The sequence below is a fragment of the Gopherus flavomarginatus genome, chromosome 5, assembly GCF_025201925.1.
Source record: "Gopherus flavomarginatus isolate rGopFla2 chromosome 5, rGopFla2.mat.asm, whole genome shotgun sequence".
In the NCBI taxonomy this organism is placed as follows: domain Eukaryota; kingdom Metazoa; phylum Chordata; order Testudines; family Testudinidae; genus Gopherus; species Gopherus flavomarginatus.
The window spans coordinates 126,910,311-126,925,197 of record NC_066621.1 but is presented as its reverse complement, the minus strand read 5'-3'; the positions used below and the strand labels follow the sequence as shown (position 1 = coordinate 126,925,197).

Below are 14,887 nucleotides of genomic sequence, written 5' to 3'. Positions count from 1 at the left end.
GGTCAGTGGCACTGGACATCCGATTGGCATAGCGCACTGTGGCCTAGAACCCCTGAGCGATCTGCCAGCTTCAGCCTCAGCATCCCTAGAAGCTGAGATTACTGGCGCGTGCCACAGCACCCAATATCCCAGTTAAATTATGCAAATTGAAAGTTCCTGACTTCGGCTTCTCTCTGGTTCTAATCCTGGAAGTTCCTCTATATTGTCACCTTGTCTGACAAAGGGGAACTGTCTGATTCTGATTGGGTGATCCTAGATGAGGAGCCTCAGCAGAGGTTGTTCCCTATTCACTGAAATGCTAAGAAAAGTTCTAGCAGCCCTGGAGATGCTGCTGGACCAACCCCAGGAGCAAGGCCCATTGGTAAAATCCAGGGAGTGTCTCAGAAGTATTTCCTAGTTAGCATAAATCAGGAGCTTTGTGCTCCTCTACAACCTGCTTCTGAGGACTTGATTAAGACAGAGTGGGAGTTTACCGTGAAGGAGAAATTTCGTAGCTGGCAAACACAAAAATTCTAAACACCTCCAAAGACAAAAAGAACTTTGGCAGTCTTGCCAAAGTTGGGGCAGCCTCAACCTGAGTCATAGACTCTGGCCCACAGCCAACAGTTTAATCTTCCTCCAAGTACTAGGGAAAGAGGGACATACACAGTGCACATTGTCAAACATTGACGTTCCCAGAAAGTAATATTTCATATAAGACTTCAGTTTTCCAATGCCTTCCACAGCCAAATATGCCTCAGTTATTAAAAAAGGTGCAAGCGCTTCCTGTGGCCTTGTATATACTGTCAGGTCATCTGTTTCCAGCTTCAAGTCCTGCTGTTCCTTATTCTGAGCAGCTGACCTCTGTTCAGCCAGGACTAAGCATCAGGCAATATGGGGTTAAGTAATTCAAAACTCCTTCCTCAGGGGAAATGGGCCTCCCCTTCCCTCTCCCTCTCTTCCAGTCAGGGCTGGCTCCAGGCACCAGCGCAGCAAGCAGGTGCTTGGGGCGGCCACGGGGAAGGGGCTGCACGTCTGGCTTTTCGGCGGCAATTCGGCAGCGAGTCCCTCACTCCTCCTTGGAGCGAAGGACCTGCCGCTGAATTTCCGCTGAAGACTGAAGCGACAGCGATAGAGCTTCTGCAGATAGCTTTATTTATTTATTTATTTATTTTTGTGGTCCTTGGGGCAGCAAAAACCCTGGAGCCGGCCCTGCTTCCAGTACTCCTACAGAAGGTGATGAAGTAGCTGACTTTCTCATTAGGGATACATGCAGGGAACATGTCTCCAGGCACTGTAGTTGTGGTCTCCCTCATAATGCTCCCTCCCTCTTCCAGCCCTTACCCCCCTCTAAGGGATTTGGGCCAGAAGTCTGCAAAGATGATTTATCTGTTTTTCCCAGTTAGGTCACTCAACTACGATATGGGAGAGACAGGTTCCAGTCCTTGGTCTTAATCAGGGAAAACAAAGACTTGAACATGGGTCTCTCACATCCCTGGTGCGTACTCTAACCAGTAGGTCATTGACTATTCGTGGGTGGGTTTTTCAACAAAAAACTTCTAAAGTCTCAACTTTGTCAGGAATGAGAAATAAATTGAAATCTCAAAAATTTTAATGGGAGTGGAAAACCTTTTCTTGGTTGGCTCTACTTCTTGCTCAGCCCTACTACTAAGGATAAAGGAAAATCTCAGGTGAAATTTCTGAGGCTGAAGCCCAGAGGAGGCTACCTCATACTCTCAACTGAAGTCCCCAAAATGAGGAGTGTGTGTATAATGTAGTGTGAGAGGGAAGTCTTTGCGAACTCATATGTTTAACAAAAAAGAGTTGTTGCTGCTTCACAGTTGTTCAAAAAGCTCTATTCCAGAAACCATCCAGGTTGAGCAAGAAAAGTGCTCTAAGTCTCAAAGATTTGTTGTATCTTAAAACCTGTGATACCATGATCCTATGACATAGCCCCTGCAATGCACTTAAGCGTTCGAGGAGGTAGAGTCTTCGTAATATTTAAGATTAGCCTGGGGACTAGACTGAATCCTAGCTTTTGAAAGAGCAGAGAAATACTGTCCTATGGTTAAGGCTAAGTTTTTGTCATGGATATTTTTAGTAAAAGTCATGGACAGGTCATAGGAAATAAACAAAACTTCATGGAAGCCCGTGACCTGTCCCTGACTTTCACTTAAAATATCCCTGACAAAAGGGGTAGGAAGGTTCACCACCCACTACTGCTGGGGGCTCCCACGTCCCACACCGCTGCTGTGCATGGGAGCTCTGGGGTCCCCCTGCCTGGGGAGTGGGGCTGGGCTGCTGCGGGATCCCCTCACCCCTGGACAGCTGGGAGCTTCAGGGTTCCCCAGCTGCTGGCTGTGGCAGGGCAGCTGCGGAAAGTCCCCTCGTTGCCCGCCACATCTGGGCAGCTGCGGGGAGTTGCCCAGTTACCCGTGGCGGCTGGGCAGCTCTGAGGAGTCCCCGCGCCAGGGCAGGGGCTGGGAGCTGCGAGAGCGGGGCTGGCTGGGAGCTCCAGTCTCAGGGCAGAAAATGTCATAGAGGTCTATGGAAGTCACAGATTCCATGACCTTGATGACATAATTGTAGCCTTAGCTGTGGTTAGATCATGTAAGAAATCTGTATCAAAAGGAATCAAATTTTTTTACTACTTTTGAATATTTTAGATACTGTAGTATGATTTGAGTCCTTTAATTCATCTATGAAATACACCTTAATGATCTAGGGATACTTGAGAAACCGATAACTGATCCTAGAGCCCTAGATACATCCTCAGAATCCTCATGTAAATCTGCACTTACTTTACAATCAACTAGTTCTTTAAGGGTCACATGCTCTCTGATGTTTTTTAATTCAAAGTATAACCAGAGCCGTCCCTTGGGTACAGCGAACTGGGGCAACCGCTCTGGCCCTGCTCTTTGAGGGGCCCTGCAGGCCAGTGTGATTGGCCAGCGTGGTTGGTCCCGGAAGTGATAGATTTGTCACTTCCACTCTGGGTCCTGGGCCCCCCTCAGGATAGCCCTGGCTATAACAATGTGACTTACCTAATGGGCTTGAGGACAAACATTAGGCAAGTTCATATAACCTTTGTGCTATTATAGAAATAGAATTTTACCATCAGTTTGTGCCACTCAACAATGGCCTGAATATTTAATGCTATTTTGTCTTATTCCCTTTTGCAAACACAGTTTAAGAAGTCCTTCAGATTTTGGTTTGTTTTTTTTTTCTTTTGATAGCCTCAAGGCTTTTGCTAGTTGCTAAGTGAGATAATCCAAAAACCCATCCTAAGAAGAATTTTCAGAAAATCTAAAAGAAACCAGCTTTCTTCTTCTTTTAAGCAGTTTTGAGCATGACTAATTAAACAGCTAATGAACTTGCTGAGTAGAAATAATGAGAGCACCTGCAATGAGTTCTGTGAAGCCAATTTCTTTTTGACATATATCTGAATTTTGAGTTTGTTACGCAGGATTTGGTAACAGAACTAACCGGATGTAATAGTAGTGATGAGTATGCCTGGCAAGAATTGCTTAACACTCAAAGCTCTTCACTGGGAAAAGTGGGAGCTGGCACTGTAAGCTCTCAGATAGCCCAGTGAGGGGACCCCAATTAAATGTGTGTAAATAAAAATTAAAATGCCACCCTGTGATAGCAGGGAAAGTTAGCAGTGGGATCTTGTACAAGGTGAGCAAAGTGATTCTAATGTAGTAAACTTCATGAAAGCCTAGCATGTGTCCCCTTCCTTTCTACCTCTGCATTTTCATCTGTTATTAACTGATGCATGAAAGTAAAATTTTACTATTTGATATGCAGGCAGATTAGAGGCTGGGAATGGTATAATAATTTTGTGACTCTTTATTGAACCATCTTCCTGTTACAAAGCAGAGCAAATGGAATTCTAGTTATCCAGATTGGTGGCATCTAGTGAGCAGAATTATTTTTTATTTAAAGCTTAATGGTTATTTTTTCACACATTGTATAGTAATGTTCCCTGTTTTTTAATCATTGTGCTTTTGAAAGATTTATTCTGAATACACTGAAAATGTTTTCTTCCCCTTCTTCCCCCACCCTTGTTTTAGGAGCAAAGTTTAAAAAATATCTTGGGCATTCAGCTCATGTGACGAATGTCAGATGGTCACATGATCATCAGTGGGTTGTTTCTATTGGTGGAGCTGATCATTCTGTCTTCCAGTGGAAATTCATTCCTGAACGGAAGCTGAAGGATGCTATTCACATAGCACCCCAAGGTGAGAGCGCATAACATTCTTTTATGTTTAAAAAAAGGTGAAAAAAGTAGCAAAATAATTTATACATATTCAGAATTATCTAACCTTATGCATTGATCATCCTTAAATTTTTGAAGTTGCCTGAGGTAGCTAATAACATAACCCCAATATTTGTTATGTTATAAGTATAGAGAGATTTGGCAAATATGCTCATCACTTTCTTCATGTCCTGTAAGCGCAAAGACAATATTGAAGAGTTTTAAGCATCACCACTATAAACATACCAGTATTGTAATAGAGTTGCAAGGTGTCCGTTTTTTGATCGGCATGTCCAGTCGAAAAGGGAGCCTGGCAGTGTCCGGTCAACACTGCTGACTGGACACTAAAAGCCCGCTTACCTGAAGTAACTGGTCTCCACCACCAGGAGGTGAGAAATAGCAGCAGCTGCTGTTGGAATCTGGAGGAGCAGGGAAGCACTCTGGAATGGCTCCAACAGAGAGAGGTACTAGTGGCTCCCCTATCCTGTGCCGAGTGGCGGCTCTCCCTGCCCTGTCCTGCTCCACTCATTTCTCCACCTCCAGAGTGTGGCTCTCCCTTCCCTGTGCAGTCCCAGTTACCCTCCCACCCCCAGAGTGCAGCTTTCCCTTATCTGCCCTGCCCCACTCACCTCTCCACCCCCGGAGCACGGCTCTTTCTTCCCCACCCTGCCCTGCTCACCTCTCCACCCCCTGGAGCCTAGCTCTCTGTTCCCCGCCCTGCCCTGGTCACTTCCTGGAGCCCGGCTCTCTTACTGGTATCCTGCCTCAGTCACCCCTTGAGCCCTACTTCGCTGGCAAGGGGATGGCAGTGGAGAGAGCAACGAGTGACAGTGGGGGCGAGGAAGAGAAGCAGGGGCTGGGGCTTCAAGAGGAAGAGGTGGAGCAAAGGGCAGGGCCTCTGGGGAAAAGGCCGAACAGGAAGTGGGGGAGATTCCAGTGCTCAGTGTCCAGTTTTCACAAATTAGAAAGTTGGCCACGATATTTGCAAATGAATTATTTTAGTTACTTGACAAAATGTGTAATAATATGCTTTCATTGAGTATGTAATCAGTGACATAAGATTTAACATGCATCTATTTAATTATTTAAATTCTAAAGCATTAACCCATGTGTTTGAGATTTCTCAATCAAGGCTCTCAGTTTAGAGCAGAAGCAAGCTGTGGGCCCTTCTTCAAGTATCCTATCTCTAACTTGCATAATTAGTGTTAAAGATCAGATTTAGGCCTCAATCCTGCGAAAATACATGTGCTTAACTTTACTCACAGTCCATAAAGTAAAACGTGCCTAAGTCCTTGAGGGACTGGAGCTTTATTTATCTATGTCAACATCAGTGCACTATATCAATGACTTTTATTTAACAGTTTTACAAGGGGTTTCTTTATATATCTATAAATTAGACTAAATGGAACACGTCGAGAATTGAGTTGTAGTCTTGAGACGAGAACTTTTTTGTCCCAAAAGCGTGTTTAATTAATTATTTTGCAAACAGATATAGTATGGTATTGTATATAGTGTATGATCTTGATACAAATAATGAATTTCCAAAAAATCATTCTTTTAATTAAATCAGGCTTTTATTTAAATTGCCTTGTTTTAATACATTCTTATTTTGTAGTGGTATGCTGAAAAAGTAGATGTTTTATACATACTCTTTTAATTAGAATTTCGTAATTGTTTAGTAACATTATTTTTTGAGAATATTCAGTAAAGTTTTAGATCTAGCTGATCTCATTCCCACTTCTTATTGCTCAGGGCACATACAGAGGACAGTCTTTTCTGTCTCTCTCTCCCAACCGCTCATAGACCTGCCAGTTAATCTTCTAATAAATATTTATGCCCATGCTTATCATTACATATGAGTCGTCCCATTAAAGTCAGTATAAGAGTATCTTAATTTTAAAGAGTTTTTGTTTTAAATTTTCAAAAGTTACTACTGATTTGGGGCAACCAGTTTCTTCTGGGTGCTCAACTTGAGACCTTCAAAGGTTGCCTGAATTTCAAAGGGTAAGTGCTCAGTGATTATAAAATTAGGCTTCTTTAAGATGTCTCAAGACAGGAGCCTACAAGTTGAGGTACCCAAAATCAGCACTCACTTTTGAAAATGTAGGCCTTTATGCTTAAGACTAAAAGGTAATCATGGGTAGGAAAAGGTTGCTATTGGAAAGAGTATCATGGAAAAGCAGTGGTAGTATATTGTTTTTCCTCTAGAAATTTGTCCAATTCAAATAAAATACCTTAGTAATAGTGACACTGAAATAAATCAATTTTTAAAAAACAGTATTTAATATTAGTTCATTCAATTTTAATCTGAAATTGCAATAGCACAAATTTTCAAATTAGATTGAGGCTTTGCACAACTGATTTAACAATTTTTTTTAGTCAGGAGATTTAAATAATAATTTTGCTCTCTTACATAGCACTTTTCATCAGCAGATCTCAATTAAAATCCATTATTTAAATTGCCTTGATTCAAATAATTCCATCTTGTCAAATAATGCTTATACAATAAAACTATTAATTAAAACTATGCACAAAATGTATGCCATTCTGCATGATTACATTTAGTAAGGAGATTTTGATATGTTAGGAGAGCTCGGTTTAAGCTACTTGATAGTCCCTTGCTTTCTGTGGCTGAAAATGTGCTTTTTGAGCAACTCTAGATGCATCCTTCTCACATACGTATCTTTGATCCCTGTGCCTAGCAGTGTGATTTTGAGTATGGCTTTAGTATGGAGGCAGTATTTTCTGACTGATCAGCTCTTTCTGTCAGTGGGCAGAAATAAAATATTCATGCTGGGTTTGTTAGCTTTAGTGGCAATTTTAGATTCTATTGATTGTTTACTTTCTCAGAGAAATCCAAAAAAGGAGTGATGAATATTTCCTCTTTTTTCCTCACATTCTCACAACTGGGGCCCCTACAAGGTTGCAATTAATTACTCATCCTATTCAGTGTGTACGTACAACAGTTAGGAAAGACAAATGATATGCTTTTCTGGCAGTGTCACCAATAATCAGATGACTTAAATGTGCATTTCATCAAACTCCATCTGATGGAGTCTGTCAGGCCTTCCCTGTCCCCCTGCTGGAGTTATCACCCTGAATACCTCCTTGCTCAGGCTGGGCTATCAACAAGGCACACTCCTCCAGAGGTTTGCAGGGCTAAGAGGGGACACTGACCAATCAAGAGCCAGAAGGCCAGTTAAGTAGGCTTGTTTGCTAATACTCATGGTCAGAACTTGGTGAGACTGGGACAGATGAGATTTTCAGTGCTAGCCCAGAACCCCAGTGCCAGGTCAGGTTCTTGCCTTCTAGCACTGCAACTGAATGCTTGCCTTTGAGGTTTCATTTGTTTATTTAAAGGTGCAGACAGATTCTGAATTTGCTATTGTTTAACTCCGAGCTTATGGCACAGGCTGCTCTGTTCTAACCACGTGGCCCTAACTTGTGGACTGAGGAAAGGGACACCTGCAATACTACATTTGACCCCGCAGGCGGCAATATGGGGCAGCCCCCACCTGTGACACTCTGATACTGAGATCTTTGTGCTTTTACAATACCTCATGGAAATGAGAATGCATGTGAGTGAATTGATTAGTGCTCATTTGCAGTAAGACAGAAGTGAATCTAATAATATGGGGAAGGATCTAATGACATGAACAGTTGCAAATGTAACATTAGTCTTCATCAGATTTCAGAATCTCAGGCATGTATCGCCAGTTCAGCAAGATCTGTAGTATGTATATGTCTACATTTGAGTGTAATTCACTTTCTTTGTTTTGATCCCTCAATGATCTGAGATCCATTTATGTGAAAGGGGCTTTCTGCTTCTGAACCATCACTGAAGTTAATATCTGTTGGGTCATTCTCACTGTTGGCTCCAGCGTTTAAACTTTACATATCTGGTAACAAGACATTGTCAGCAGAGGACCCATGCCTCTGGAATTTGCTCCCGAAAGTAAATATGATGCACTGGGTCCAATATTCAAAGGTGAATAAACTTGTATCTACAAAAACTGCTTTTGTGCATACATATTATAGAATCAGAGAAATGTGGGCTAGAAGGGACCACAAAAGATCATCAGTAGGGGAAGCTAAGGTACAGACACATCTTGCCCAGGTTCACTTAGCAGGTCATTCACAGAACCAAGAATAGAATCCAGGTCTTCCAGTCAAGTGCCTGTCCACTGGATCACACTGCCTATGAAGTGAGTTTAATACGTGAAGCCTAGCTATCAAAAAGGAAGAAAAACGCAAGCAGTCCAAATTTGAAAGTACTGTTGTATTAAGAGAATTGATGATAATTACAGATGATCTTATCATGGTTTAGTAGCTCATGTTGTAGTAAATATCAGCAGTCAGGCATAAGCTAGAAGTGTTGCAGTATTTTTCTGAATACTATACTATTTTAATTAATTGCTTTTGTCTACGTTTTGGTTTTCTTGATCACAGAAAGTCTGGTTGATTCTAACAGTGATGAATCGGATTCAGATCAATCTGATGTTCCAGAGCTAGACTCTGAAATTGAACAAGAGACTCAGATCACATACCGTCGACAGGTAAGACTTGAGTTTTAATGGCACAGGGCCAAATCCTGAAATATTTCCCAAGGGTTTACCTGGTCCTTTCTCAACAAAAGCGCTGAAGTCAATTTGAGTTTTTCCTGAGTAAGGACTGAATGGAAATTGAGCAAGTATGTTAGGATTTGGCCCATTGCCAGTAGCTGACACATTCAAAGACAACAGAAAGCTTAGTGGCTAGATGTATTCACAACACTTCATATCATGCTGTATTGTTTGTAATTTAAAAACAAATTGTATGCCCAGTTGGCTACAGTCATAGCAAATGTCTGCAGTATGTCAGAGTACCATTCTGAAACTGAGCTGATCTATAGGTTTATTTCTTAGATACTTGTTCTTCCTGAAAACATATTTGTTTATATGTATGTGTACTCTTTCATAAAGGTTTACAAAGAAGATCTACCTCAGCTTAAAGAGCAATGCAAAGAAAAACGAAAAAGTGCAGCTTCTAAAAGAAGAGAGAGAGCTCCAGGGAACAGTATAAGATTACACTTTGTCCATGGGTATGAAAAATTGAGTTTTCTCTAAAAGCAGACCGGACAGATTCATTTTCTGTTATAAATTTGTGGCAACAAATATAGAAATGTAAGATTTAAATATGTGATGAACCAAGTGAAAATTATTAAGATCAGATGCTGTATTTTAGACACTTTTTATAGCCACACAAGTCTTTAAACTAAAATTTATATACAGCAGTGGTTTTGCTGTCCAGCTAGATTACAGCATGAAATTCCTATTGGTAACTCAGTTGGTGTCATTATTTTATAGTGCTTTCTAAATATAAGACTTAAATGTCACCTAATCATATTTTTTTGCATCTGAGAATGAATCTCTTTCTCTGGCTTTACCAGTGACTTTATAGTTAAGACTGAGTTGAGTTTTCTACTTAAAGCATGTTATCTAAGAAAAATTCCGCATGTCCTCCTCAAAATTCAGCACATACTCTTTGAATAAAGAACTAATTTTTGGAGAATTTACAAGTAAATATATTAATTTAGGAATTTAATTCAAAATTGGCCCTTTAAGAAACTTCATACCCAGTTTCACATCTTTTTTGGATCCAATAAACTCAGTAACTGAATAATGCTTCATACTTCCCAAATTGTTAAAACTCATTGAAGTCTTGTTACCTGGGCTATATCTGAGTATTTTTTCAGGATTAATAGTAATTTTCCCCATTACTTTTCATAACTGAAAGTATTTCTATTAAGAGAAAGGAAGTGGAGGGAATTAAGAAAAATATTATAGTTATTACATTAGAATAATAGGCAGAAATATAACTTCCTCCCTGTATTAAACAGAACTTTGTAAAATTTTACAGAAGTGTATGGAAACCAACTAATATTGCACTTCCTACCAAACGATGAGTCTATGGCAGAATGGAAATCTGCTTTGTGAGGTTTGATAAATGCATATTACGAAGGTCATTTGATAGTACTGTGCAAATTTGTCAAATGAGACACTAATGCTCTCCATTCTAAATGCCACTAAACACCTTTTAGAGATTTCCTCTAGGGTTGGTTTCTGAAATTATTTAAAAAAAGCAGACTTTGGGAAATTAAGGGAATTAATCAAAGAAGTCAACTGGACTGAACAGCTCAAGGACTCAAATGTGTAGGAGGCATGACATTTCTTCAAATCAGTTATTCAAAAATTATCTGATATTGGCATCCCCAGTAAAGGAAAAAACTTGTAAGGAAAGTTGTGAACCAAGTTAGATGAATAACCACATCAAAAAGATTATTAAAAGTAAACAGAGACCCTACAGGAAATGGAAAAAGAGGTTGATCAGCAAAGAAAGCTCCATTGTGGAGGTTAGAAAATGTCAGTGAAATTTACTACAAGTCAAACTGAATTAGCACTTACCAAGGAACTTAAAATAAATATTAAGGTTTTTTAGTTATATAAATAAAAAGAGAATAATGAAGGGTTGGTTGGGCTGCTATGCTGTGTGGATGCGAAAGAGTTTAAAGTAATCTAGGTATAGCCCCCAAACTAAATGAATACTTGACCTCAGTTATCAATAAGGATACTAACATGGAACGTGCTCATGAAGGCAATATGGCTGAAGGAAATGAGTGCTAGAAATGAAAATCACCACATCTAAGGTGGAAGGAAAATTTAGAGCTTAATGTGCTCAAATCAGGGGAATTGGAGAACTTTCATCATGGAATACAGAAAGCACTGGCACATGGGTTTGCTAGTTTGGTAGCAAGGATGTTTAATAATTCTTTATTAGCAAGTAGTACCATTTGACTGGAGAATAACTAATGTGATATCTATATTTAAGAAAGAGAAAAGAAGTGATCTAGAAAATTACAATTCTGGTTATCTTATCTCAGTAGTATGCAAAACTTTAGAACAAATTATTCAGGAAAGAATAATTAAATGAATGGTAAAGGAGATGTAATGTAACATGGATATACTAAAGGTAGATCATGCCAGACTATCTGACTTCCATTCTTGAAAAAATAACTGATTTCTTAGATAAGGGAAATGCAGTAGGTCTAATATATTTGGACTTCAGTCAAGAATTTGACACAGTACCACAAAGGAAATTATTTGTTAAATTAGAGAAGATGGGGATTGGTACTAGAATTGTAAGGTGGATAAGGAACTGGCTAACAGGGAAAGGGCAGTGGGTTGTGCTGAAAGGTGAGGTATCAGACTGGAGAGAGGTTACTAGTGGAATCCCTCAGGGATTGGTTTTGGGACCAGTCTTATTCAATTGTTTGTTAATAATCTTTGGACAAGGCATTTATTGATATTGCCCATGTTTGAGTATCAATATGTAACTTGAAATCTGGTGTTCACAAATTTGGGATCATGTTGGCTCTTCAGCTTGTTCTAGATGCCAAGATAGAAGCAATCAGTATTTGTAAATATCCATTTTATGAGGAGATTATTTTTTTCTTTTGCAAGTGACTGTCACCACAACCCATACCTTTGTCACCTCCATATAGCCTCACTTATGTATGTTATTCTTGAAGCATTACTTGAAGACGATTTGGAAACTTCAGCTAATTCAGAGTACAGCTGTTCATTTATCTTGTGATACTTTGTTTATGGGTCATATTGTACCTATACTCCAGTCTGTATGGCTGCTTTTCTTTAGTGGTCCCAAGGAGCCTCTCAGAATCCAGATCCAGCTCATCCTTCTCTAGGTCACTGGGTTCTGGAGTTTCATCTTGCTGATCCTCCTGTTTGATTCCTTTGGTTTCATCTAGTCACTTTTGGACCACGTTATCATTCATCAACTGTAAACCATTCATTGGAGTTTTTTGTATCAGAGTCTGACAAATAGAAGGAGACTGTGCTCTGGGTAGGATTGTTCCATTACTGAGTCTGATTCACCAAATTCTGGTTCAAATTTCCAACCATCTCTAAACTGTTTTGCACTAGGACACTGTAGTGAGGCAGAGTGGCCTCCCTCTGACTCTGACAGGGAAGACTCCCCACCCCGGGGTGGACAGAGCCAGGCTGAGCAAGTATAAGAGGCAGAGCCTCCAGCTCAGTTGAGGGAGAGCCAGGGAAGGAGTCAGATGTTGCTGCCTTGTTGCTGGCCCCTGAACCAGTAACTGAGCTCTATCAACCCTTACTTCTGAAGTAATACCAGCAAATACCCTGAGGAGCTGCTGGAACTGCTGGTGGCAGAGTATCCCAAGGAGCCTGAGGTCCCATGAGTGATTAAGCCCTACAAACAGGTATGGGTAGGAAGTAGCCCAGGGAAACCAGACAGTCTGGTTGTGTTGCTGAAACCATGGTCAGCATGTTTTGACAGAATCCCCGCTGACCCAGTGGCGGGATTTCCCGCCACTGTTAGGGCCCTGGGCCCTAGGGTGGGCCGAGGTCCCCCTACCCAACTGCTGCCAACCCTACCCTGGGTTGGCAGCCCACCCACCATAGGCCGAATGGCCTGCGGTTGTTTGCTGTCTGCCCAGCCAAGGAGCTGGGCCATAGATTTCTTTTTCTCAGCCCTCTGAGAGGGCTTGAGCCTGACAATGTACTATTGCTCTGTGCTGCTTAGAAGGCGGAGCCTGACCTGCTTGCTGCCTGCTCCAGCCAGACTGTTATTGCTCTGCCTGGTCCAGAGGGCCTGAGCCTGATTATGGTGGTTGTCTGCCCCAGTCAGGGGGCTAGGCTAAAGGCTGCCAATTCTCCTGTCATGAGGGGCCAGCGCCCTAGACTTTTTACTGATTTACTTTGCTAATCGCCTGTTGATCAGCTCTCAGCTGCTTGGTGGCTTAGTGAGTGGACGCTGACAGGGAGGGACCACTCCAAGCCACTACAGACACTTTTTATTAATAACTCAAGTTTTATATATCTTGTAGCTATAATTTTTTTCCCATACATCCTTTTTCATACATTCCTGGGCCTTTTATGGTGGCTTCAGTAACTTCAGTAACAAATAATGTTGTTTTTTATCTACTTTCTTCTATCTTTAAACAGAAAGTAAAATGAGGAGCAAGCCCTGGAGTCAGGGAGATAAGGGTCTGCTGTGGGTTGTTCATGCATTGTTCAGTGGGCACAGAAGTTTCCACAGCTGGGCAGTGCTGGCAGCACATCTCCACAGCATGAACATGTAGAGTCAGTATTCTCCAAGAACTATAGTGACTGTTGTTAAATAACCTCTCCTTATTGGATCTACAGAAGATGTAAAATTGTTCATAAAGTTATATAAGTGTTTTTCACAAGTATTTAAGAGCAATGGATGCTCAAAACATAAATCAATATGTTGCTCGGAGTTGTATATTTAAGTCTGCTTTACAAAAGAGCTTTACATATTTTCTGAATGTGCCTCTCCTGCTGAATAGTCACTTTACAATGAGGCAGGTAGCCTCACTCTGTGTTATCTGTAATGAGTGTCAGTGGTTCAAATAAGACAGATTCTTCTGATGTTATAGTATACCAACTTAAGTCATAATTACAGATAACTGTCATGGGAGTAAGCATGGAGATATTTAATGGAGAAGCTAACTTTTGGGAAACAAAGGCTGGGAATGCTCGTGGATCACTTGGTAACTAGATCAGATAGCTACAATGGGATTAAGTTATGAATGTCCTTAAAGTTTAAAACAAGAGGCTTGTGTTTGATGTGGAGCTGAATGAGTAGCCAGTGGAGAAAACTTAAAGAGCAGGTTGATTTGGTCAGAGTGACAAACCTCAAAGACTATTTCAGCAGGAGCATTCTAAATAGATTGGAGGAGTGAAGAAAAGTTGTAATAGGGAAGGCATGAAATGATAAAAGGATGTGAGTTTTCAGTTTGTAGTCAGAGAAAAGGCTTGATTTCAGAGATGCTGTCTAAGAAAAAGAGGCAAGATTTATAAATGGCTTGAATGTGTGCATGCAATGAGAAGATCAAGTGAAAAATGACACCTAGGTTGTGGGCCTGAAAGACTGGGGTGATGATAGTGTTGACCATGGCGATAGAGAGTGGGAGCAGAGGGAAGGACTTGTGAGGAAAGGTCAAGTGCTCAGTTTTGGTTACGTTGAGCTTAAGATGCCAAGTGAACATCCACAAAGAGATGTCAGAAAGACAGACCAAGATACTACATTGGATGAAGGAAGATAACGTACCAATAGAGGGGTAGATTTGTGAATCATCAGCATAATGATGGTAGTAAAAGCCATGCTTGTGCACATTGATGGCTATGGCATACTTACCAAGCTAGATAAAGAGCAATGGAGCCAGCCTAAGGAAAGGAGTCAAAGTGGGTTTCTGGAATGAGAAATTGAAGAGGGGAGGCATCCTTGAATAGGTGTCAGGAGGAATTCCTCTGGGAGGAGCCAGCCATCAGATTGGTGATGGCAAAATGATCTTTGACATTGGGAAGGATCCAGACAGTAGATGTTTTGGGGTTCTCATGGCATGATAAATCCTTCTTGTCATTTTTTTGGTATGTACTTACAGTGAAGATATTTTTATTTCTGATCATGACATTGATACACTGCCTGGAGTCATCATATTATCTTGTTCTGTGATCCTCTTAGATTTCACAGACTAAATAAGTTTTGGCTCACTACTTGAATGATAAAGACTCCAAAAAACTCCTCGATACTGCAAGAAGT

At 40.9% G+C, this 14,887-nt stretch overlaps 1 protein-coding gene across 4 annotated transcripts in view; it reads left to right on the top strand.

The window, feature by feature from the left end:
• Nucleotides 1-14,887, top strand: part of EML5 (EMAP like 5) — a 301,390-nt gene that overhangs the window by 126,918 nt on the left and 159,585 nt on the right. For all 4 annotated transcript variants that reach the window (XR_007774428.1, XM_050953201.1, XM_050953200.1 and 1 more), the window contains exons 11-13: nt 4,056-4,223; nt 8,690-8,796; nt 9,202-9,320. Coding sequence is in view for 3 of the 4 variants with exons in the window: in XM_050953201.1 (XP_050809158.1) it covers nt 4,056-4,223; nt 8,690-8,796; nt 9,202-9,320 (394 nt within the window). In the remaining variant the exon portion in view is untranslated. The remainder of the gene's footprint in view (nt 1-4,055; nt 4,224-8,689; nt 8,797-9,201; nt 9,321-14,887) is intronic.